Source organism: Hermetia illucens, chromosome 2 (assembly GCF_905115235.1).
Source record: "Hermetia illucens chromosome 2, iHerIll2.2.curated.20191125, whole genome shotgun sequence".
Classification (NCBI taxonomy): Eukaryota; Metazoa; Arthropoda; class Insecta; order Diptera; family Stratiomyidae; genus Hermetia; species Hermetia illucens.
In genome coordinates this window covers 58,650,466-58,674,635 of record NC_051850.1, presented here as the reverse complement: position 1 = coordinate 58,674,635, position 24,170 = coordinate 58,650,466, and the positions used below count along the sequence as shown (strand labels likewise).

The following is a 24,170-nucleotide window of genomic DNA, read 5'->3' as shown; positions in this document are numbered from 1 at the left end:
TCTGAAATCCTTCAAATATTGCGCCAAATTACTGTTAATAAATTAGGCCATAGGTGTCGAAATCAAGAGATACAAATACTTTTGAAAGTTTCTATCAATTACAATTCACAAGAAAATCTGTGTGTAATATTAAAATAAATGTAAATAACCACTACATTAGAAACTTTTTTTTTAATGAATCCCTTAGGCATAAATAAATCTTTAAATAATTGCGGTGTTTTCGGTTTGAGTTAATGTTCTTCACAGGTTTTAGCATTATAGGTAACGGGGAATGCTAATGCGTTGGGTTCTCACTGGGTTTTTTTGCATTATATTGCATTGGTATTAGGTTGGAAATTTCAATTACTCATCTGCCCTTTTATATAAACTTCCGTCGAAAGTAAAGCGTAACAAATGTTGTGAAAGTTGATTTGATGCTGCAATATCATTTGTATCTATCATTTTCTTGTTAATTTGCAACAGCGATCTAATATAAGATCGGATTTATTTTCCATAAAGACGGTCGGGGTCTCATAAGAGCATAATTTTCCAATGACTTATCAATTCAAATTTTAACATATGACAATTGGATAAGAGTAACAATTGTTTAAAAGGCATGAAGTAAGATGCTCCTACCTTTTCAATACATTTCCCTCGTTAATGCTTCTTTTTTCTTCTTTCATCTATTTTTTCCTAGCAATCGCTTTAGAATTGATTTTTCACTTTTAGGTATCTGCCTTGTTTTAGCTTTCGTTTGATTTTTTTCCTGTTATAACCTGCTACCTGCTACCAAGTAAAAAATTCCCAATAATTTCTTCAATAAATAATATCAATTTCTGGAAAGCATTGAATCCTGGAGAGCAAAAACAAAAATAATATAAATGGAAGATTGGACAATGAAGGATATGTTTTATATGAAAACAATTTTTATTTCATTAAAAACAAAGAGAAGATGAAATAAGTTCCTGCATATTTCATAAAATGCAATTACTATTCTTGGAATCATTCATATAATAATTAGGAGTAATACCAGTTCTTATTCGCTAGTTGATGTCGGATTCGTAGTTGCTTCCTTGTTGTTCTTTCTGCCCTGCTAACTGTTCTCTGGAGATTTTATGACATTTAGTCTTCGTCCGTCGGACTTGAACTCGGTTTGGGTTTCACCCGTTTCCTGTGAGTTGAAAAATATGAGAGTTAATTTCGAAATTCTGAACACTTATATTGGAAAGATTGCTTAAATTTATTTAAATGAATGCGAGAAAATTTTTCGTATCTCTAAAACTTAAAAATATATATTTGAAAATGTTCCCGGCGGATCAAAGCAAGTGGAGATAAATCATTTAGTTTTGTTACGATGAGAGTGCGGCGTTGCATCACCTTGGCAACAACATGGTCACCAAGGCCACCACCAAGGTCACCAAGATTTGTCAGTCGTGAATACTGACTACGCGAGATAATATGTGCGGATGGCACATGCTGGAGCTAACTCGAAGGCTAGCAGTTTGGCAAGATGAGGGCCGAGGTTCTTGGTTCTCAAATATTATCTTCCCGTCAGGATACATGGATTTTATCATATGCTAACTAAACCCATCCGGGATAAACTACTCTAATAGAGACGTGAAGTCTCGAGGCGGGTTAATACCACCGAAAATTTCAATCCCCAAAGGAGCTAAATTGTCAAACGCTTAATAAGGGAGGGGACAAAATCACGAAGAAAACTAACGCGCAAGAGATGGAGGGGAAGGAGTAGCCTTGAGCCGATTCTGGCAGCTACGCAATGTGTAGCCCCCGTCTTCTTTTCCTTTTTATGGGGGGCCAGATGACATGGTGGCCCTGCGGCGGCCCATCCCAATCTAAACGTTGTGGTCGACATTGCGTTCGTCCGTGATTATTATTCTGGCTTGACTCAGATGCTTATTCACAGCTGAATCGGCTGGTATCCGCCGTCAAGTTACGATACAAAGCCCACTGTCACCAGTGAGATTTGAACCGCGACCTTTCGTAGGACAGCTTAGCGTTGGTTATACCGCTTTTCGTTTTCATATAAAATATCTATAAATCGTTTCTTTGTTATGCGCAACATATAATGATTATTAAAATTTAAATTACATGGAAAGAAGCTAGAAATAGAGAATATAAACTTACAAACATAATAAGAATGAAAGGATAAAGATGATCCTTTGAAACTTGCGACGGTGATAAACCGAAGAATCCATGTAGCTTAATTTTCTCAGTTTTTAATAAGTAACATGTCTTAACGCATCTACGATGTTTCCCAAATTTCTATGATAGAAAGACGAATCACCGTCAAGAATCAAATCCATTGGTATTTATCCTGAACCATCCTTCAGGATATTGTGACTGTGATGTGAGACTGATTTTCCTTTCTGCATCATTCAATCTCTATTGCACGCGTTATAGTTGTCGGCAAACAGAGTAATCATCCATTTTTGACACTAGCACTAAATTTCGAGCATTATCGTTGCATTCCGTACTTGCGTGATGGCGCGATAATTGCGATACATTGTCGCGAATGTCAGGAAATGAGGAAATTTGTAGTAATTACTTTTAAGTGACAAGGGTCCGAAAAAGGAATTTCGAAAATATGTAGAAGGACTATGGATCAGTTCCATCAGTCACTGTTGGTCATATACGTGCTTACACCCTTTTCCTGAGACGGTCACAAATGCGACGAAATTTATATAGTACAACACATGTTGCTGGGGATGAGACCAAATTACTGTATTCATTCCGAACCAAAGTAGCGATAATTCTAGACCATTAGCAGCTATAGATTGCAAACATAACATGCAAGAACACAACGAAAAGTGAAGATATATCCTTTTTCACAACGCCATAAGAAACAAATTTACGACCAAGAAAAAAATGCACAGGAATTACAGTGGTCCACCACAACAAAAGATAACAAAATTTACACTACTCAGACGTGATTTATCCATAAAAGTCCGCCGTTCAAATCACTCCATCATCATCCATCGCGGCCACGTACCCAATCCCTCCCAAAACTGTTCCTCTAAAAAAATCCACCGCCATGTTGTGCGGCAAAGCGGAGTAGGGCAGCCACATCGATAAATTTATCTCAAGACGGTATAATCATCCTACGATTCGTATAGATTGGCTCTATATATAGCTTCGCATCTGACTAGGCGCCTTAATACCGAGTTAAATTTATGTTTAAACGGTTGCTGTATTGACGCTTAGGAGACAATTCTTATGCCGATGTAGGTATACGGATATTTCTAGTTTAATTCATCATTTCGAACTTTTTAGATTCGTAGTAAGAATTTTGATAAAAGAGGCATCATTATTGAAGCCCGTAGAAACTCCGATGTTTACATCAAAATCGTGCCTCATACGATTCGAGCAAGAGTAATTGAGCTCACGTTTTGTCATGGATAGGTTGCTAGTCAGGTCTATTCTGGGCTTCCTCGAAGTAAGACGACCTGCGCTGATTTTTTTCTTATCTTGCTTTTGAGCGATTTTATTTTTAACTGTTTTTTTCATGAGCTCGTGAACAAGTTGAAAGAAGCAGTGCGGTAGGGTTATTGCACGGTACCGACACGTCTAATAACTGCAACTTTTGACAAAATAAATAAAAATATGGAAATGAAGAACTCTAATAGTATAAGCCCTTTGGATTACATTTCCGTGGTGTTGGGGGAGCAATCAATAAGGGAGATCTTCTAGGGAATGAAGAGACCTGAAGCTAAGTGGTAATCAAATACCAAACCAAACAGCGACTAATGTGCCGAGGACTGAGCGGTCACAAGAGATCATATTTGCCCATGAAGGGTGAACTGTGGATACCAAGCGCTTCCATTTCAACTAGCTGTCTCGGCAAGGCAACAAATTATTTATTGCATCAGGATTGAGGAACCGACAGTAAAGATGGTTCAGTTGACAACAAAGTCCTCATTTGCAACCAGGGCTATAGATCGGATTGATCAAACTACTTTCGTAAGCGTTTGAACAGTTTAAAAGAAAACTCCTCCGTTTGTGAATTGATCCGGTTCTCATAATTCACATACTAAAGTGGAGCAAGATCCATACTCTAGTCGAAGGAAGTCAATTGAGACAAGGTATTTTAAAAGCTTTCCATAGGAAGGCTTCTGGTAATGAACACTTGTTATGGATTCTGGAAGATGGGGAAAACTTGCAAACATTTGCGGATCGATAGGTTCACATGTACGATGGGTGATCATAAGAGCGCAATTTCGTAACTGATTGGCGACTGGCAACTTCGAAATGGGTTCGCCTTGAAGCTTTCCTTAGTAATGAATACTTCGTTATGGATTCAGAAGGACGAGGGAGTCTTTCCGCAACCATTTTACACATCAATAACAAAAATTAAATTTAATGGGTGTTTGCATCGCATTGGGGCCAGGGCAAAACTTGGGAATAACAGAAAGCCGCGGACAAGATAAGAAGTTGCTTTAAAAGACATCATGGAACACATGCACCTTTACGCCTCACAAATACAAACGTAAAATATCCGAAAACATCCGGAACTTAATAACGCTTCAGTTCACCCCAGTTGAAATTGAATTAGTCATACATAAATAGTTCATTATAATGCCCAATAAGCTTTTTACGATACTCTGACAGCCTTTTGATGATCTAATTAACTAATCTATTCACTATGACGAGAAAGTCACGAGCCCTAGCTCGAATTAAAATAAAAGATCACCGATCATAAATTACCATAATATGATATGAACTACAATTCCTAACAAAAATAAGGTTATCTCTGCTACAATACGCAATACCGTTATAAATATCGATACAATATTTTTTATCTATAAAAACAAAAGTACTAGTTGGGTTTCAATATTTTTTTCGTAGCTTATTGTGGTAATAGTGAACCGCAAAATAAAAAACTGCAACTGCCACCAATGCCTGCCTCAATGACCTCAGGTTGCGATGTCAAGAACGTAATCTAGTCCAGATGGTTCAATGGTTAGAGCGCTAGGCTGTCGTAGCAAAAGGTGGCAGTTCAAATCGCACTGATAACGGGTAGATTTGTATCGTGATTTGATGTCTTTACTGTATCATTACAGTCTTGAATGAAGTTCTCTAACTCGTCTCAAGTCCCAATTGGATTGTCGCGCCAACGATTATCATTATTTATATATTCTCTAAAACTGACCTCAATGTATAATTTCGCGTATTAAAGTCTGGAGTGGCCGCCGGCCAACAGTCGGTACTAATAAATTCGGTTATATGATTTTCAAACTACTGTTAATTGTTTCGGCTTTATAAGGGCGATTATTTAAAAAATGGCGGTTCGGAGACACCTCGAAATCATTTGCACTAGGACAACGCCTCGGCCCACTCAACCAATTTGGTGAAACACACCACTCTCGCCCTTGGCTGGGAATTGTTGCCCAACCCGCCCTTCTCCGCGAACACCACCTCCTTCGACTACCAGCTGTTTTTGTCGATGGCACACACACTTTCGCAGGAGTTCTTCATCTTCCACGAGAGAGACAAACTTTTGGTTTATGGGCAGGCCACCTCCAAAAGAGAACCCCTTTTTTGGCAGGAGAATCGTAGTGAGTGATGGAATTGTGTGGGAAGCAAAGAAACGCGAACGCGGTAAAAATGGCTATAAACTTCTCTGTTTTGGAAGTCCACACAACGGTGTTGGAATTGTCTTCTCAGACGGTTTGCGTGATGCCTTTAAAGAAGTTGAACGATTTGATAACCGGCGGATGAAGCTCACCATTATATCAGGTGATTATTCACTTCTTCACCTCGTGTGCACCACAGACAGGTCGACCTGATGCCGAGGAAGATGCCTTCTGGCGACTTGCGGCGGAGGCGACCTTAATGGTCATGTGGATGAAAAGGCAGACGATAACAGGTGCCATGGGGGCAAAGGGTTTCGGTTGGCGAGCTTATAGTCGATTTGTACTTGTGAATACAGAGTTCATCAAACGATTGTCTCATCTTCCTATATTTTATAGTGGGAACAGTAAAACGCAAATCAACTATATTTTCATAAGATTCCGACATTTCACCACCGTGATTGGCTGTGAAGCAAGATACCGATAAAGCAGGGTGAGGAACACATTGGCACGGTTCTCACTTACGCGATTACCAACCATTACGAATGTGGCACAATCGTGAAACCAAGTTAAAGACACAATCTACAAAGCGACCTATGCAATCTTCAGAGTCACCAAGCCAGGTAAGTGGTTCATCAACCAAGATGTTTGTCATTGGAATAACAATGTTCAGATGAAGGTCCCTGAAAGAAATGCTTGTACCACAAGTTTCTCGAATATAAAGTGGTGGCCAATTAGCAAATTTACAAGAATGTCAACCGGAAAACAAAGAAAGCAACTGCTATCACCCGAGCTGTCCATTACAAAGATCTTTATGATAAGCTGGACAATTAAAAGTCGACACCAACGTACACAGGATATCGCAACAAAGTGTTACGTTAATGACAAGAACGGTACTTTGCTTACCGGCCGACGAGCCACGACGGATAGATCGCGAGAATATTTCGAGCAGATTTAAAGGGAAGAATTTGTTCATCCTTCACTTCCGACATTCAGAGTAATTCTACTTGTCAGTGCCACTGAGAGAGCAACAGGACCTGACGACAACCAATCTGAGCTTTAAAAAGCAAAGAGATGGGACCCAACACTGTGGCCCAGTGAATTTTTCAATTGGGTTATTGAGGAGGGTAGAATATCATCTGACTGACAAGAAATTACCACGGTTCCAATATGGAAAAAAGGAAGGTAGTCTAGCAGAATGTTCAAATTACCGTCCGTTCCGCTTTCTAAAGATTTTTTAACAGATTGTCGACAGCCGTATTCGCGAAATAGTTCAGATAAGCGTGAATCAAGCCCGATTTGTCAAGAACTGCGTAACTATGACACAATACACGGGGACGCGGTTACTCAGTAAGTCAGCATCGCCCTCCCTACATTCCTTTTCTGGAGAAAGTCACACGGTGCATCCAACGTCCAGGGCAGGAATCATAAGATACAAAGCAAACGAGGTTGCAAAGTTGGCACGGGACTACAAAAGAACCTCAGGAGGAAGAGTCTATTAAATCATCAACAAGCAAAGACAATAAAAACTCTAAACAGACTATTAGCGCACACTGCGTTCGTAGAAAATTGAAGCAGCGCAGTCGGCGGGTTATGACTGCTGTAGGATGAGGGAAACAATTGTTAACATAATTTTCTCCTGTAGAAAGTACACAAATCATAGTGACAAACACAAATGAGGTAAGGGTTTTGGCTCCTTGCTGGCACATTTTTCATAGGCGAAGAATCTTTAAGAAGATTTACCCAGTTCCAGGTTTTCACCCTTCTATAAATCTTATTAGTCAAATTGATGTTCCTTTTCAGTATTTTTGATACTTCAGATTCACACAGTGGCACAAAAAAAAGGAACACTAACAGAGAGATTTCCACGTGGGTAAAAAAGAACGAGAAGAGGAATTTACTTCATAAATTATGTACGTTATTGTTGGCGGATCGGTTTAGTTTGCCGGGGTCCCAAAAACAACCAAAACACACATATTTCTTTTCTCCCTCGTTGCAGTGAGAACTTAGGAGGCGGTTGGTATTGCATTACATGTGATGACATATCCAACAAGTTCGTAGACACTATTGACAAGCTAGAGCTGCAGGGCGGAGACCAATGAGTAGAGTCGAATGGTCATCAACACAGTGTTAGTTTTACTGCCCGCCTTAAAGTGTGTTGAATGTTAACCAAAGCTTAAACTTTTAGTCTTGACAATGATGTGGAATAATATTCAGGTAAAAGGTTATTGACGGATTAGGTATTCAGATCATTTTCAAGAAAAACGAAATTGGCGCCCAGGGTCATCAGGTGAACACCAAGGAAGCTCTCTCGTTGGCACATAAACAAATCTAAAAAGAGGAAACACAAACCCACAAACTTACTCGTCCATCCGCTCATAAAATTCCGTCAGTTTATCGACCATTTCGCGCATCTTTTCCAATTGCATTTTTTGCACCTCCAGACTCTCCCGCATCAACTTTATCCGCTCCTCGTGCCTCTTGTTGCTGTCTTTATTCATTTGTCTAAAGGCCTTAACGATAGTGTGTGCTAGGTTCTGCCGCTTCCGCTTAAAGGAAGTGCTTGGTTCGTCTGCAATATTAGAGTTGGAATCATAATTTCCAATTGTGCGGGGCATCCCGCTTTGTGACTACTCTTTCTGCTGTGAATGTTGCAGTCGACTTACTTGGATTTCGCACCCGTTCAGGAGCATTTATGACAACTGGACGTCCATTCTCATCAAAACGTACTTTAATGTTGAACTTCATTGTTAGTATTCGGGATTTTCACGTCGATATCAATGCAATACGTGAAAGAACAAATCTTAAAATTTAGCTGGACGCCAGTCTGCAATCAATGACTGTGGGACAAAATAGACAGAGGCAGCTGTCAAGGTGGGATTCTAGTGATGCGGGTGCAGTGACCGAGCGTCGTTTTCTGAACTGCATTTTCGGCAATTCTAGAATATTTCAACTAAATTATAAAGTTAATATACTCCGACTATAAAAGTTACCTAATTTGACAGCGGAAAGAATAATCACTTCAAATTCGATAACAAATTCATTTCTTCCAACTATTTTATCAGCCTTAACACACCTCTCCCTGTTTTTCACCTCAAGTCCATAAACAGCTGATTTCACTTTTGTTTGTTTACAAATGCTCACGTGCAAACTCTTGTCGGCGTCATAGATCTGTTTAAAAATACACTTTGTAAATAGATTCCTTTTGACGATTTGCGGGGCATTAGGTGGCCAACGACTAATATTATTATGATAAGTATAAGAAGTTGGCGCAAGTCCAGGGGCAGAGAGCCGATTACTAACGGTCGCCTGTAGTGTCCGGTCACCAGCTTGGGTAGAAGCGCGGAAGTTTTATTTTGCATCTAATATTTCTAAAATTATTAGGAATATGTACGAAGTTAGTTCTGAAATTTACAAGGAAACGGATTTCCAATCGAAAAAGTGCGAAAATGGACGTAAGTGCTACATTAAATTTGAAGAGTTATTCAAAGTGCATTTGCATCTAGAATTCTTATATTTTTTCTGTAACTCTTTATTTTGGCTTCAGGGACGGAAATATCTATTGAGGTTTCAATTTTTGTTCGTGCTCCTAGTATGCGTGATTTACTCTTGGCGGACTGTAGAACATTCAGATTTTTGTTCGTAATTTTATTTTTATTTTGAATGAAACCGTGCTTAATGTTCATTATGGTAACAGCTTCATGTCCCATTGCTGGTCTGGTACGTTAAAAAGAAGAGTGTGTAGATTCATATATACAGTGGCGGCCAGAAGTATGAAAATACATACTTTTATTTTATGCCTATCTACAATACAACCCGGAAATAAAAATTCTAGTATTTTTCTTCAAAGGCCACAGAAGGATAAACGTTCTTGAACCCAGTGCTTTCCTTATCCCGTTGTCAAACTTTGTTCCTAGTATGGAAAGATCTTTTTAAATTGATGTGAAAAAATAATGTGAATGCAGCAGACACGCACTAGCGTCAACAGAATAAATCCAGCGGCCTGCATGCTACTGAGAGTGCTCACATTAAGAGGGTTCCGGCCGCTTGGAACTGTGATGTATCTAGAGCTGGTGTTCGACACCTTTGCTCCCCTTTTCGCTGTGGAGTGTTTCTTTTTTCCGATTTTCTGTTTTTAAAATATTTAGAGTTTTATTCTTGTGGGAATCAATTTTTTGGAACAATTTCAGGGCTTTATCTTTAATATACTTATCTATAGTTTCTAATCTTAGATCGCTATGTATGTCTAGGTTTCTTATATAATGCGGGACATTGAAAATTTTTCTTACAGCTATATTCTGACATATTTGCAGTTGTTTTTTATATGTCTTACATGTTTGGTAAAAAATACTGCTCCTGTATAGCAGAGATGGGCGAATTAATTGTTTATAAATTAAAAGTCTATTCTTAATGTTTAGTTTCTTAGATCTAATTAAAGGGTAAAGGGATTTCAGCGTACCTGTGCATGCATCTCTTTTCAACTTGATGTGTTTTCTCCAATTTAGTCTGCTGTTGAAAGTCAGTCCTAAATATTTCGCTGTTGGTTTCCAATCGATGGGCTGATTTTCGATTTTGATTTTCCCCGGTTTCTGTTCTCTCTTTCTTGTGATGAAAATTGCCTGGGTCTTCTCCGGGTTTATTTTTATTTTCTACTTTTTGAAGTATTCCAACATTGTGTTGATTGCCTTCTGAAGATTGCTTGTGATGAGGCGTGCCTGTTTCGATGTGTGGAAGAGGCATGTGTCGTCCGCGAATAAGGAGATCCCTGTGAAGCGGTTAAATTGTCTTGGAATGTCCGCCGTGAATACTGTGTATAATAGCGGAGAAAGCGGCGATCCTTGGGGTACTCCTGCCTCTATTCTTTTTTCCGTTGATTGGTGCCCCTCCAGTGCCACCCTAAAACTTCGATCTGCAATAAAGGATTGGATCAGTCTTATCATTGAATCAGATATTTTAAATTTCTTTAGTTTGGTTACGAGCCCTGCGTGCCAGACTTTATCGAAAGCTTTCGATATATCGAACATTATTAGTCCGGTCGATTTCCGCTTGTTCAAACCACTGCGAATGTGCTGGACTACTCTGGCCAGTTGAAGCTCGCATGAATGATCTCGTTGGAATCCGTATTGTTCCTCTGGGATGATGTTGAGCTCGTTGAGTTGATCCTGCAGTCTGCTCCGTATTACTCTTTCTGCAATTTTTCCAATTGTTGGAAGTAGGCTGATGGGTCTCCAGTTCTGTGGGAAGGTTGGGTTCTTTCCCGGCTTCGGCAGAAGGATGATGATGGACTTTTTCCATGCTTTTGGATATGTTCTGAGACGGAGTACTGCATTTATTACTGCGGTGATTGATTCGGCGATGTTATTCGGTGCATTCTTGATGCATTCGTTTGTAAGCATATCCTATCCTGGAGCTTTTTTGCTGCTTAGTCCATGGATGATGGTTTGGACTTCCACCTGATCTGTTTGCAGTTCCCAGTCTTCTCTTTGTGTTGAGTCATCTTGTGTCTCTGTTTCTGACTCGTACTCTTCTTCAGATTCGTCGTCCGATGCGGTGTTCTCCCTGAACTGGAGTTCGAGTGAGTCCGCGAACGCTTCGGCCTTTCCCTCTTTATAGAATTCAAGGCCATTGGGACCATGAATTGTAGGCATTTGCCTTCTCGAGCCTCTTTTAAAATATTTGCTGAGCCGCCAGAAGTTGTTGCTTCCCGGCTCTAAGTTTTGGAGGAAGTATTCCCACTGTTCGTTCCTGAATCGGTCAATGTCATCTCTGATGACGTTAGTGAGCCGATTCGCTTCTCTTTTCAGATTGGGATCTCCTGTCATTCTTCCTCTTTTTCTGATGCGATTTCTCTCCCTTATTTTTCTTTAATATTTCTTGGGAGCCGGAAGTATTGTTGGTCGTTTACTTCTGTCTCCGTTGAGCTCTCCTGCTTGGCTGAAGTTAGTTGGGCGGGTAGGTTTTTAATCTCTGTCTCTACCTGCTCCGAAGTTTCTAGTTTTGAGGTTGTGGTGTATTGTCTTGGAATGTGGCGGTAGGTGTCCCAGTTGGTGGTTTTTATCATTTTCGGCGGATTTTCAATATATATGTTGTATATTGAAAATAACACCGGTTTGTGGTCCGACGAGAGGTCGTCCAACAAGTTGATTGTGATGTGGTTGTTGTAATTCTTTGTAATAGCCACATCGATTATGGTGTCGGTCGTGCTGCGTCCATAATGTGTTGGTTCCTCTGGTGTGTGAATAGTTGCTCCGTTTCCGTTTAGGAAAGTGAGCAGTTCTCTCCCCGCTTTGGTGTTTCGGGTTGCTCCTCAGTTTCGATGACGCGCGTTCAGATCCCCGGCGAGAAAAGTCGGTTTGTCCTCGTTGAGTAGCAGTTGAAGGTCCTCTGAAAAATTATCTGCTGATGGTGGACGGTAGGCTGATATAATTTTTATATCAGCTGGTCCTGTCTTTGCCTCGATGACTGTAGCTTCCATTCCAGTGATGAGTGGTGTTTCCAGGCGGTGATGCTCGATGCTTCTCTTAATGAGGACTGCGGTTCCTCGTCCACGGCCAGTAAGTCGGTCGTTTCTATATATGTCGTAGTTGGGTACTTTAAGTGGGTCCGTTGGTTTGAGGAACGTTTCCTGGATGAGTAGTATATCTACTTCTGCCTCGTAAAGGAATTCTTTCAATTCTCCCATTTTTCCTTTTACGGAATTTGCGTTCCATGAGATAATGTTAAGCTTAATGCTTACCATGGTGGTTTTTAGTTGGGTTGCCTAGAGGGATCTGCGAGCTAAACAGATTTTGAATCATTTTAGTCATCATTGACTCCATCATGTTCTGGATCTGTGCTTGCATGCTGCTCAGCACTTGATCCATTTGTACGGGCTTCGGGTTCGCTGAGGAAGAGGGAGTTTTCGGTGCTGTTGGAGTTTTTCCTGTCGGTTTGTTGATTGTTTGTGTTACCTGTGATACCTGTGGAGAAGGGTTAGATTTCACCATCTGGGCGAAGGTTTTCTTAATATTTTTAGGGTTTTTTGGACATCCGCCGTAGCTGGCTAGATGATCCCCTTTGCAGTTGGTGCAGATTGCCTTCTGCTCCTGCTTCCTCTCGCATTTGAAAAGTGATGCGATCCCTCACATTTAACGCAACGTGCGTCAGCGAAACAGTTGTTCGCAGAGTGTCCAAACTGCTGACAGTTATGGCACTGCGATTGGGAAGTCCTCGGTTTTTGGGACTCGATTTTCACGATCAGGTGGCAGATCGATTTGATATTGTATATGCCGGTTTCGTTTTTCGGCATTAACACCTTTAGTAGTCCGGAGGGCCCGTTCTTCATTTTTATGAAGAAGCACTCTATAGGATGGAAGCCCTGATCCTCAAGGTCTTCCTTCACATCTTCGGGCGCTATTCCCTCGAGCCCCCGGATTATAATGTTGATGTTCTTCTCTTCTGGGAGAAGATATGTGTGGAATTGAATTCCACTTTCTCTAAAAAATTTAGTGATCTTCCGGTGGTCGCTCGGCTGCTCTGGAGTTATTCTCACTCCCAGGCGTATCCTTCTCGCGCGAAGGATATTAATTTTCCTTTTTCTCAACTCTTTCTCAATGGCTGGCCATTTTTATGGCTGCCTTAAAATCACGGGTACCGTGCTCTTTTCGGCTTCTTTAGCCTTAGGACTTTCTTGTCCTGAAGGCTTTGGCTTTTCCGGTGACTTCACTACAGTTTTTTTAAAAAAAGTGGGCGGAAGAGTTAGCACTGGTTTCGGTGGCGGCAGAGGTGGAAAGTCCACATCTTCCTCCTCCTCGGTGGCGGTATTGTCGGTGGACATCTCCTCTTCCGATGAGGAGTTACTTTCAGAGTCCGACACTTGTCGATACGCAAACGCTTGCCGTTTTCTTTCTTCTCCCTGTTTTGCAGGTCTATTGACTCCTGCAAGCTTTTAATGAGGGCTGTCAGACCCTCGTTCTGCTTCCGCTGCTCCTCTATCTCAATTTTCGCAGCGGCTAGCTGTTTGTTAATTTCATCCAGACTGCGTTGCAGACTGGCGATTAGCTTTTCTTGGGATTGGTCCGATAGTAATCGGACCTCTGGGGCTTTCTGGGCCCTCGTCTCCATAACGATTTCTGCTGAAAATTCTTCGAAAAACAAAAACTATTTTCTACCCACAAAAATTTAACACTATCCACGCTTATCACTAAAGGGTACCTAAAAGATAACCACTCCTGAAAAAAGAAAATAACTTTGTAATTAGAAATTCTCAAAAACTTTTACCACTCTGCTGCTGTCCAAAGACGTCTGCTGCCTTCGGCTGAACTCTCAAGAATGAAGAGGGTTCCGGAAAGGTAACCTTGGTTTAGTGAAAATGATTCATTAATAATGAACCCACTAATATTTTGTCAAAATATGTCTCTTGGAATTTTTAAGGATGGCCTTTTCTTGCAGAATCCGTAGAAGACAAATTTCCGAAAGGTTGCCACCATTTTCTTCAGAGCAGTCAGTTGCGAGGTTCAATGCCTCGATTGCGTCGGTGGTTGCATTTAATTCGAAGGCGATGTCACATTCTTCATTTGATACTTGTCCAATATCAGAGGAATTTTCATCAATCGTGATCACAGTATCCTTATTCCATTCTGCAATTTCCTAACCAGTATATTCATTCTAAAGAATATATGTCATAACAAATAGTGATGAGTTCAGTTATGTTGCATAAATCAGTATTGGGCATATTTGTATTCGTAAATACGAATATATTCGTATTCGAAAAAATGAATATTTTTATATTTCATCACCATCAACGGCGCAACAACCGGTATCCGGTCTAGGTTTGCCTTAATAAATAACTCCAGACATCCCGGTTTTGCGCCGAGGTCCACCAATTCGATATCCCTAAAAGCTGTCTGGCGGCCTGACCTACGCCATAGCTCCCTTAGGCAGAGTCTGCCTGGTCTTCTTTTTCTACCATAGATATTGCCCTTATAGACTTTCCGGGCTGGATCATCCTCATCCATACGGATTAAGTGACCCGCCCACTGTAACCTATTCAGCCGGATTTTATCCACAACCGGACGGTTATGCTATCACTCATAGATTGCGTCGTTATGTAGGCTACGGAGTCGTCTATCCTCATGTAGGGGGCCGAAATTCTTCGGAGTATTCTTCTCTCCAACGCGGCCAAGAATTCTCAATTTTTCTTGCTAAGAACCCAAGTCTCCGAGGAAGACATGAGGACTGGCAAGATCGTTGTCTTGTACAGTAAGAGCTTTGACCCTATGGTGAGACGTTTCGAGCGGAACAGTTTTTGTAAGCTGAAATAGGCTCTGTTGGCTGACAACCGTGCGCGGATTTCATCTTCGTAGCTGTTATCGGTTGTGATTTTCGACCCTAGATAGGAGAAATTATCAAAGGTCTTAAAGTTGTAGTCTCCTATCTTTATTCTTCCCGTTTGACCAGTGAATAGGTGGTGCAACTTGTGCCCATATTCCAACAGTTTTTCCATGGCTTGCCGCAAAGAGAAAACCTGATCTGTTGCTGATTTGCCTGGAGTGAAGCCTCTTTGGTATGGTCCAATGATGTTGTGGTCGTATGGGGCTATCCGGCCTAGCAAGGTAGCGGAGAATATCTTATAGATAAAATAATAAAAAAATTGTTGTTTCTTTTTCGTTAGTGTGGATATTTATTCTTGCAAATACCGATATTTCGGGAACCACTTGTTCCCTTCATCAGTGCTAACAAGTTTAAACTTGTGTGAGCTGCGTAAGTTATACCCGTCTAAATGCGGCACCCAAGTTTCTGTTTCTTCAGCATTTTCATCCCAATCAACGTTACTTTGCTCTCCCGCTTTTGGCTTAACGGTTCCAAATCTTACCCCGAAAACTTCAAGTGATTTGACAAAATCAGTACCATTGTACCAATTCCTATGTGCTGTGTATTTGACGAAGCAGTGGCGCTATTTGTTCGTATTTGCCTTTGAAACGCTTGCAAGCCTCGTGGCTATAGATTTTCTTTGATGTTTGCCGTTGATACAGTGAACGGTGATGCCAATAAAACTTCGCTTTCCACCAGACCATATATCTACTGTGGTGCAAATACAAGGTGCGTCCTTCAACATTTCCTTAATGCCTTCAATTTGTTGGAAAAAATATTCAGTTTCCTCCCAAGAGACCGCCGACTCAAAATCGACAATCCAGTCTTCTAGATATGAAAGATATCAAACAATTTTTTGAATGTGGGATCGTCAACTGCTTGTAAGGGACTCACTGCATATATAACTAAATCTACGATCGGTTTGTCAAATGTTTTTCAAAATCGCAAATTCTTCCCGTTTAGTAACCAGAAACTTTTTAAAAGCGTCAATAACTTCGGATGGATGATGTCGTCGTAAATTAGTTATTAAATTGTTCAAAATATTAACTTTAATCCCCCTTTATTTGGATTTAACATTAGGATCACCAAACGAAGAAAAGCTAACGGTTTCGTCTAGGGCAGAGGCAATTCATCAGACGCTGCATCACCTCTGCCCTGGGAGCAGCGTGACCGAAAGTGGCAATAGGTGGGTGCGAATTATATTCAAATTTAAACCCCCATTAGTTTAAGCCTAAGCTCCGCAAAAGCTAGATTTTTGTTTGGGATATAAGGGATCTTAAGTCCACTACCACTTGATGTCGATCATATTCCAAACAAAAATTAGGATCACATTTTATACATACAACTTAAAGAGAGTTTCTTGAGCGTTTCCTCTGAAATTTGAAGCCGTTCGTATCGAAAACTTCAATTTCACTATGCAATGACGCAGAATCATAAAAAAACACTTGCTGCATTGCCACTCTCAGTTTCACTCATTTTAGGTTATTTAAAATAAGCACAACTACACACTTTAATCGAAAAAAATATCAGGAGCAATTTTTAACTTAACTTGCTGGAAATTGGTGAGTTAATTTCTAAATATTAACATCATTTGGTGTAGAAAAAGTATTACGATCACTTCCTTACTTTCCGTTCACATAATGAATCCTTGCTGATAATTTACGGCAGTGTTGCAAAAATTAATTACAACGGAGAAGAATGAAGATTTGAACCATCATAAGGAACACAGAATGGCTATTATTTATAAAAGCGACCTCCACCGCTACTTTTCTTTTGTTTCATCATGTATTGAACACAGCCTGATAATTCGTAAACATCATATATGAGTATATAGCAATAATGTGTGCAAATGCAAGTTAAACCTATTTAAATTCTGAAAATTTCATATTTATTTAGGAATATTTTAGGATGTTTCGCGTTATGATTACAAGTCAATAAACAGTCACTTGTCCCTCCAAATGCCCGACTACTCACACTAGTTATCCTTTGTGTACTTTCAGTTGATATGATGTACAGATAACATATAGGAATTGAGTAATATTATTGCAGACATGCAAAAAAAAAATTCCCTTTTCTTCTCAAAACAAATTCTCAGGCCTTCTGAGCTTATATGTATGTACATTCATACTTTTTTGTCTATCTTTGTAACCCCTTTTAATTCTCTTCTTATTAAGTCCAACTCCATCATACATGCGTACATGATCAGATCATTAAGGCACTAATATTCGCTATCGACATTCCAATACAAAAAAATCGTATTGGTCCTTGGAAATATTAACAGAACGGAATTCGGATTCGTACTCGTAAATACGACTACGTTTGTATTCACTTTCGGACGTGATAATACAGCCGTATTCGTATTCACTTAAGTAAATGTAGTGTACCGTTAGGGTCTTGAATGAAGTGCTCTAACACACTTCAAGATCCTGATCCAACATGGATTGTTGCGCCAACGATTATCATTATTATTATTCATTATTATCTTTTAAAATATTAGCAATTATTATGGGATCCAACTTTTTCTATGTCACCGCGAAATTTGTTATGGCGTGTTTTAAACTGAATTTGATAAGAGCTTGACTAACTCTTTCTTTTCCATTTTTGGGCACAGAATTCAACAAACTACTTCTGTAATGTGATTTACAAAGCATGAATGATAGGCGTCATATTCGACGGCATAAACTAAAAACATAATAAATTTGACCGTCATCCCTTGCAAGCTCCTCTTGTGATGGATCTCACGAAGCATTATCCAGAACAAGTGCAATTTCAGGTAGACATTGTTGACGCAAAAACCGAATTTTAGGTGAAAATTCCACTATTTCTATAATATAGGCGGAAAAACTTAGTGGTTATCAAATTTACTTCCGGAATAAATTGCTGGACAAAACAATTTTTAAAGATTTCTGAAGCCATCCCAACATTTATCGTGTTTCTGTATACCAGCAGATTATCATGCGAAATTTTATTTTATCAAAGGCCTGATCTGGATGTTGACGTGAGGCCTTCAAATCACCATTCACCGTATCAAGCCACCGTTGTTTTGGCCTGGCCTGCCTTTTGGTCGTTTATCGACTTCGATGTTCAGACCAACCTTGGCGAGTGAATTTTCTTTAGCGTCAATTACATGACCATACCATCGCCTCTCTCCTCATTTTTACAAGAATGTCAGCCGGGAAGCGAAGAAAGCGATCGCTGTCATCCGAACGATCCATTACAAAGACCTTTACGATAAACTGGACACTCGGGATGTCGGGAGAGATCGGTATGGACTTGTCAAAGCCGACACGAACAGGATATCGAACACTTCTACTGCGTATATGACAAGAATAGTACTTTACTTATCGACAGACAAGCCACGACGGATAAATGGCGAGAATATGTCGATTAGATTTCAGCGGAAGAATTTGTTTATCCTCTACTTCCACAAGCATTGCACAGTACATTCGCGTTCTTTGTGATCGATGTATCAACGAACGTATCAAATCTAAAAATTATCGCAATGTCATCCAATTTGTCGCTCTTTAGGTTTCTGTGTGTTGGTCGAATATAAAGGACAATGAACGATGTCTCACAGTAACGGAGACAAAGATGTTGCATTGGACTTGTGGCATGACACGCATTGATCACATTCGATATGAGACTATCCTGCATTTTGTCGATAATGTGTAGATACCTATCTCCTTTTCATGTTCTTCTAAAGTTTTCCCCTTGACATGCACTTCGAATTTGTTTTTTTTTCATTTTAACACGAATAAGTATACTTCGAGAAAAATAATTTCGAACTGAGAGAAAGCATAAAATACTTGAAACAAATCGGCAAACAACAAACTAATAGGATTTCTTTTGAAAACAAAGGAAACGCAGCCAACCATTTTGTAGTGCATTTTGCTTTTTCGTGTTACCGATTTGGAATTTGTTCACATTATAAATATGCTATGGTTAAAGATGTGGTGTTCACATTATCCATGTGTTCAGAGCATTGCAACTTCGCGTTAGTGCGAGCCTACCGCATTTTAATTTTAGTTCACGTATTGGAAAAGGTGCAACTGTTCCAACCTGGCGAAAAAATAAATATCGGATGATTTCCGAAATGAAATTGTGGAAGAGAAATAGACCAATAATTTTATTGTCTGCGGCTTTGCGGCAAGTGCAACATTTCATTGATCTTGTCCAGTACCAATCTTATGAGGGACTGCATTTGCTATTGTGCAGTACTTCTTCTTTTTTTCAATTATTTCAATTTCATCAAATACACTCCTTCTAATCACCTAATTCCTATGCCGACATTCATTTATATGAAACATTTAATATTTAAAATGATTAATTTTTTGTTGAAACGGCGTATGCTACTCCGCACTTTTCGTACTTTTTTATGTTAATGAAGCTCCAATGCGTCGAACAGTGCAGCAATGAGAGAAGAATTCTCCACTCCACACACGCTTAGACCTGAAATTTTCGCTTAAGTTGAAGAAACTGGGCACTCTGGGGCCCTTGATAGTCATGAGTTACTTTCGTTAGCTAAACGTTGTGCTGTGAGGTCAGTCCCTGTCTGGGGCGACGTAGAAGTATAAATTCGCGGCTAAAATGGGGAAGTACATAACAGTTTAGTGGACATCCTACTAATAATGAGAAAGTATAGGCGGTCAAAGCTGTCTGTTTTGTGTAAATTAACTGCATGGCCCCCGAGTTGTACAGTGCAACTCCACGCTCGAACCGCTCCGCATGCGATATGGTCGCAACCACAAAAACCACGAAACTCCCACAGGGGGGCTAAACGTAAATAACTGGGCCGAGAGCACATTTCGGGAATTTTCCTGTAGCATAGGTTCTCGGAGGGCCATCCTAGTTCCCATGGTACTAAATAATCTCCGGTGAGAAGAGTCCCACTGCAGACTCGGGTTTATTCGCTCTCCTTGAGTATGGCGGGGCGAAACTCCATAATAGTGGAGAAGGATGCTTTCTATGAGTAATCACATGCAGTTCAGAAGAGGTTTTCTGAAGGTGACATTGTGATCGTGATGGGTGATCTGAATGTTAAGGTGGGTTCTGAACACACCTTGCTTGGACATCTGATCTGGGATCTGGGAATTACACATGATGACCCAAAATATAACCTGGACTAAATGAATTTGGAGAAGGAGTAAACAGATTGGAGATAAATACTAACAAAAACATCATTGTATTTTTCCTATTTGCATTAATCGAAGCGTTTGTAATCTAGAAAACGTCATTTCTGCCGACCAAGCTTCCAAGTCGTTCGACGCAGTAAAGGTCTTCGATGTTTTTTCCAAAAGCTTGAAGTGCAATTATTTGGACACTAACATAAGTCGACGTTGTTCCGCACCGATAGTATCTGTATGAAATTTGGTTGCCATTAACAGTTTGGTGGAGCATTGCGTCTTAATCACATCTACGCGCCGTTGTACAAGTCCGCTGAAATTCGACCAGAGAACTTTGGTTTTGTTGGCGTATATCTTCCAACTCTTTCTTCCAAAACTAGAGCCGTTTGGCCAAGGTCAATGACCCAGTGAGAAAGCAAATAAATGTCAGCAGAGCAGTCGAGGTGTTTGAGAAAAAATGTCATACTGCTTTGAATTCTTCCACGATCTCCGGGCAAGGCATCATGAAGAACGTCACTAACAACCTTCCGCGTTGGACCTCAACTTCCTTTGAGGTTTTACCAGCACGTGATATTTTGCGCCATCATATGTCGTTCAGATAATAGCTATTAGTTTTTCCTGATTGGGCAACACTTAAATCTATTGAGGGGTAATTGGGAAGTGGTCAATCTGATTGCTAGTGCGGTGTTAGAAAGTTGGCAAGTTCTGTGCTCGAACAATGTGCCACCGATGATGAGATGATAAAAGTTGTAGAATAGGATCCAGTGGATCCACGAACCTCCTGCCATTATCATTACCGTCGTCGTCGTGTTTTCCCATTACATGTCCGAGCAAGGTATTGTCAGAACCCACCTTGACATTCAGATTATCCTTCACGATCACAATGTCACCTTTAGGAAGTATCCCTTGAACTGTTCGTAATTGCTCGCAGAATTCTGTGGAGAACCGGCTGCCAGGTGAAGAGAACGTGCTTGTGGTAGCTGTTAATAGCAACTCGACACTAGATTCACGTCTGCTACTACTTGACTTTTCACAGTACAAAAGCACATTACTGCCAGAGCGAGAGAAGTACTCTACAGATTCCCATCATCTTGCTTCGCTTAGGGTTAGAATGTCCAGCTCATGTCGCTGTAATTTTCGCTCGAGTTGCAGTAAGCGAGCATTCCGGGGACCCTCGCTACCATTGTCGAAGAGCGTGCGTACATTCCAGAAATCCAGCCTGTTTTCGAGAGCCAAAGATCCAGTCCGTGGGATCAGCCCCTGTCCGACGCGTTGTTGATGTTTCGGTAACAGTAAAGTTTCGATCAGAGCGTGATCTATCTGAAAGCAACACGTGAAAAGTGACCGCCACTGTCAGCTCACAGTTGGAAACTCGTGCTCAATTTATTTCTTTGTCGTGGCAGAAGTACAATAGCCTGAGGTAATATACCCGTGGACATGTTGATGAAAAGACGGAAGTGATAGTGGATAGGTCGCCTATTCTAAAAGGGAATGGAATCCACTTTTCCGGGACTGTATTCTGCCTTGTAGTTTTAAATTTAATCGAGGTGCTTTAGAAAAGCATGAGTCCTTAAATTAATAAATAAATCCCTGACTTCAGCTGCGAAAATTTTCTGAAATGCCCCTCTTATGCACTCTAATTGAATGTTGTGTATGTTGCAGTTACTGCACAACTATGATCCTTAAGGTTATCCTTATGGTGTATATGCGAAGGAAACGAGTTTGTATGTTGTTGATAAAGCCTTTGATTCTTAGTACATAATTTCGGGGATCACATTGGCCATTATTTTTGTAATTATAAAGAAAGGTCATAGAGTAAATGTCAATATAGTGCCTATTATAATTAATGTATTTTAGGTGTATTATCAACATTCGGCTTTATATACCCTCCAAGCAAGGACGATAGTAGCATGAAAATTGATGATGATGGTGACCTGATAGTAACACGTAAAACAAGAGCAGTTATCGAAATAGGTATGCTTTGTTTAGGTTTCAGGGTTTGAGTACATTTAAAACTAACTTTGTTTTTTTATGTCACAGAACATTCCAGTTCAACAGTTTTACAACTGGTCGGCTTACAAGTGTGGCGCGGGGCGCTTCTTCTAGCCGATTACCTATTTCATATTCGCCATGAGTTGCAAGATAAGCAAATATTAGAGCTTGGTGCTGGAGTTGGTCTTACTAGTATAGCTGCCGCAATTTACGCGAAGAAAGTTATTTGTACAGACGTTGATATTGGCGGAATATTGGAATTAATCCGGGCGAATGTCAAACGCAATGGACAGATCCTCAAGGGTGATTTGAATGTTATGGAACTAGACTTTAAAAAACCGTTTTCTAGTAAATTAACAAAGGCAATTACGGAAACTGACATTGTAATTGCTGCAGATGGTAAATATACTGATTTTTTTCTCGACAGCATTTGTTAATTTTTTTTTATCTAGTGATATATGATGACGATTTAACCGATTGTCTGATAAATGTCCTTGGCACAATCCTCGAAAAAAATCCTAAAGTTACGATTTACATGGCCTTGGAGCAGCGATATGTTTTCACATTAGCCGACTTGGACTCGGTGGCGCCCTGTTACGAGTACTTCAAAAGAAAAGCAACAGATAAACATTGGATTATTCGGGACATGTGTATTGATTTTCCACAATATTTTGAATATGAACGATGTAAAGAGTTATTACTCTTGAAAATAACAAATTAAGACATTTTGGTAAAAGAATGAATTCAAAAGTAAATTTTCCCATATAAAAACTAAAAAGAAGTTTTACTTAATGCAACGTTTTTCGCAGGCAAAAGACATGATCCTGTACCTGTTCATTTCTTTTGTATCGTAAATATTATGGATGATCGGATACAGTTTCCTCGAACCGATCGATCGTCATAAATCACTTCTAAAGACCTTTTGGCAATGGACTGAACTTCGTCATGTAATGGCGATAATTATCGCGAAGCTTTTTACTTCGGTCCTGAAAAGGAGTTGGGTTCTAATCACACAGAGTTGGATGTTTTACGGGCATACCTGCTGGTCAACTTCGGACTTCAATTTTTCAACGAACGTCGACATTTTCCATCCATCACCAATACTAAAAGCTTGTACAACGTCACAAAATTTGACGTGTTTCCTCTTAAGCACCTGCATTTTACTGTTCGTCGCCACTTCACTACTGCTACTCATTAACGCTAATGGAGTCGGCGATTGCGAACGTACATGCCCTTCGTTATCACGTGATTTCTCTACAAGCCTTTGTCTGAAAACGTCCGATACGGCTGACATGTATTCGTTCAAATTAACGTTTTTCAAAATGCTTTTGATTTGAGGAGATTGTTGCAATTGCTGTCTTCGATTCGACGACGAGTGCTGTATTACCTGAGAACTGTTTCTATCCTTTCCTAGTGATTTGAAGTGCCGGTTTTTCGGCATTATTTACAATATTTTGGACGGATTTGTTTTTCAATGTCGATAATTTTGATGCAGAAACTCTTTATTTGATACAAAAATGACGACGAACACTGGAATTTTACAGAAATGGACACAATTGTGACATGCTTTTGTTACAAGTGAAAACTAAAAATATTTCAAACATTCGGTTACTTTGTGAATATGCAATTTTGGTATTTATAGAAAATGCCAGTGAGTCGATGGTATATATTCTTGCAACTTTTTCGTGATTGAATATAGCAATGGTAATGCGGTGAATGATGATTCTAAAGATCCTAAAGTCCTAAAGATTTCAATCCACGCCCCTGCTTCGGCCTAGATCACTTCTTAGTAGTAAACTAATGCTGATGTTAAGGTTGCGCGATGTGAAAATTTTATATTCAAGTTCAACTGCTTGTCTAATCAAATACGGTGCCAAATCCTAGATTTGTCGGTAATCGTTATAGTAGGGTAGGTTCTTCCGACTGTCGAGGATTAATTTGAGAATCTGTCGAGGGTAAACGGGAGCATCTGGGGACCGTCCTCCTTACATTGTGAAATGTAGGCAAAACTCGAGGGCGGTGTGGCCAAGGCGGAACTTGGTCTCTAATATGCGTATTCTGTATTAGGAAACCATAGTTTCTAATAAAACTTTTTTTTTTATTTTTCCCAGATAACTCGTCAGACCAATGTCTGTGT

General features: G+C 40.0%; 3 protein-coding genes across 4 annotated transcripts; 1 reads left to right on the top strand and 2 right to left on the bottom strand.

Moving 5' to 3' along the window:
* Positions 1–883: 883 nt before the first annotated feature.
* Positions 884–8,436, bottom strand: LOC119647875. Its single transcript, XM_038049161.1, has 3 exons — positions 8,234–8,436; positions 7,932–8,139; positions 884–1,150 (listed from the first exon to the last, which is right to left on the bottom strand). Exons 1-3 carry the CDS (start codon positions 8,313–8,315, stop codon positions 1,102–1,104), a joined length of 339 nt encoding a protein of 112 aa, XP_037905089.1. The 5' UTR covers positions 8,316–8,436; the 3' UTR covers positions 884–1,101.
* A 247-nt stretch (positions 8,437–8,683) lies between these two features.
* On the top strand, positions 8,684–22,788 carry LOC119650017 (methyltransferase-like protein 22). Its single transcript, XM_038052487.1, has 4 exons — positions 8,684–9,022; positions 21,899–22,015; positions 22,082–22,432; positions 22,486–22,788. Exons 1-4 carry the CDS (start codon positions 8,956–8,958, stop codon positions 22,752–22,754), a joined length of 804 nt encoding a protein of 267 aa, XP_037908415.1. The 5' UTR covers positions 8,684–8,955; the 3' UTR covers positions 22,755–22,788.
* Positions 22,664–23,644, bottom strand: LOC119650018. 2 transcript variants are annotated; one of them, XR_005249223.1, is made up of 3 exons: positions 23,073–23,644; positions 22,864–23,019; positions 22,664–22,804 (listed from the first exon to the last, which is right to left on the bottom strand). XR_005249223.1 is itself a non-coding variant. In XM_038052489.1 (2 exons), exons 1-2 carry the CDS (start codon positions 23,472–23,474, stop codon positions 22,945–22,947), a joined length of 477 nt encoding a protein of 158 aa, XP_037908417.1. In that variant the 5' UTR covers positions 23,475–23,643; the 3' UTR covers positions 22,669–22,944. The 2 variants fall into 2 exon arrangements, 1 of the variants encoding a protein (XP_037908417.1); XM_038052489.1 differs by having other exon boundaries at positions 22,669–23,019; positions 23,073–23,643.
* Between the last annotated feature and the right edge of the window lie 526 nt (positions 23,645–24,170).

What these genes read in the sequence shown, in the direction of transcription:
- LOC119647875 (XM_038049161.1), bottom strand. Translation starts at nt 8,315, where the DNA reads ATGAAGTTCAACATTAAAGTACGTTTTGATGAGAATGGACGTCCAGTT. An exon ending in TGAACGGGTGCGAAATCCAA is followed by an intron (nt 8,140 to 8,233) that starts GTAAGTCGACTG and finishes CTAATATTGCAG; the next exon opens with ACGAACCAAGCACTTCCTTT. An exon ending in TTTTATGAGCGGATGGACGA is followed by an intron (nt 1,151 to 7,931) that starts GTAAGTTTGTGG and finishes TTCAACTCACAG; the next exon opens with GAAACGGGTGAAACCCAAAC.
- LOC119650017 (XM_038052487.1), top strand. Translation starts at nt 8,956, where the DNA reads ATGTACGAAGTTAGTTCTGAAATTTACAAGGAAACGGATTTCCAATCG. An exon ending in AAGAGCAGTTATCGAAATAG is followed by an intron (nt 22,016 to 22,081) that starts GTATGCTTTGTT and finishes TTTATGTCACAG; the next exon opens with AACATTCCAGTTCAACAGTT. An exon ending in CATTGTAATTGCTGCAGATG is followed by an intron (nt 22,433 to 22,485) that starts GTAAATATACTG and finishes TTTTTTATCTAG; the next exon opens with TGATATATGATGACGATTTA.
- LOC119650018 (XM_038052489.1), bottom strand. Translation starts at nt 23,474, where the DNA reads ATGCCGAAAAACCGGCACTTCAAATCACTAGGAAAGGATAGAAACAGT. An exon ending in AGTCCGAAGTTGACCAGCAG is followed by an intron (nt 23,020 to 23,072) that starts GTATGCCCGTAA and finishes ACTCCTTTTCAG; the next exon opens with GACCGAAGTAAAAAGCTTCG.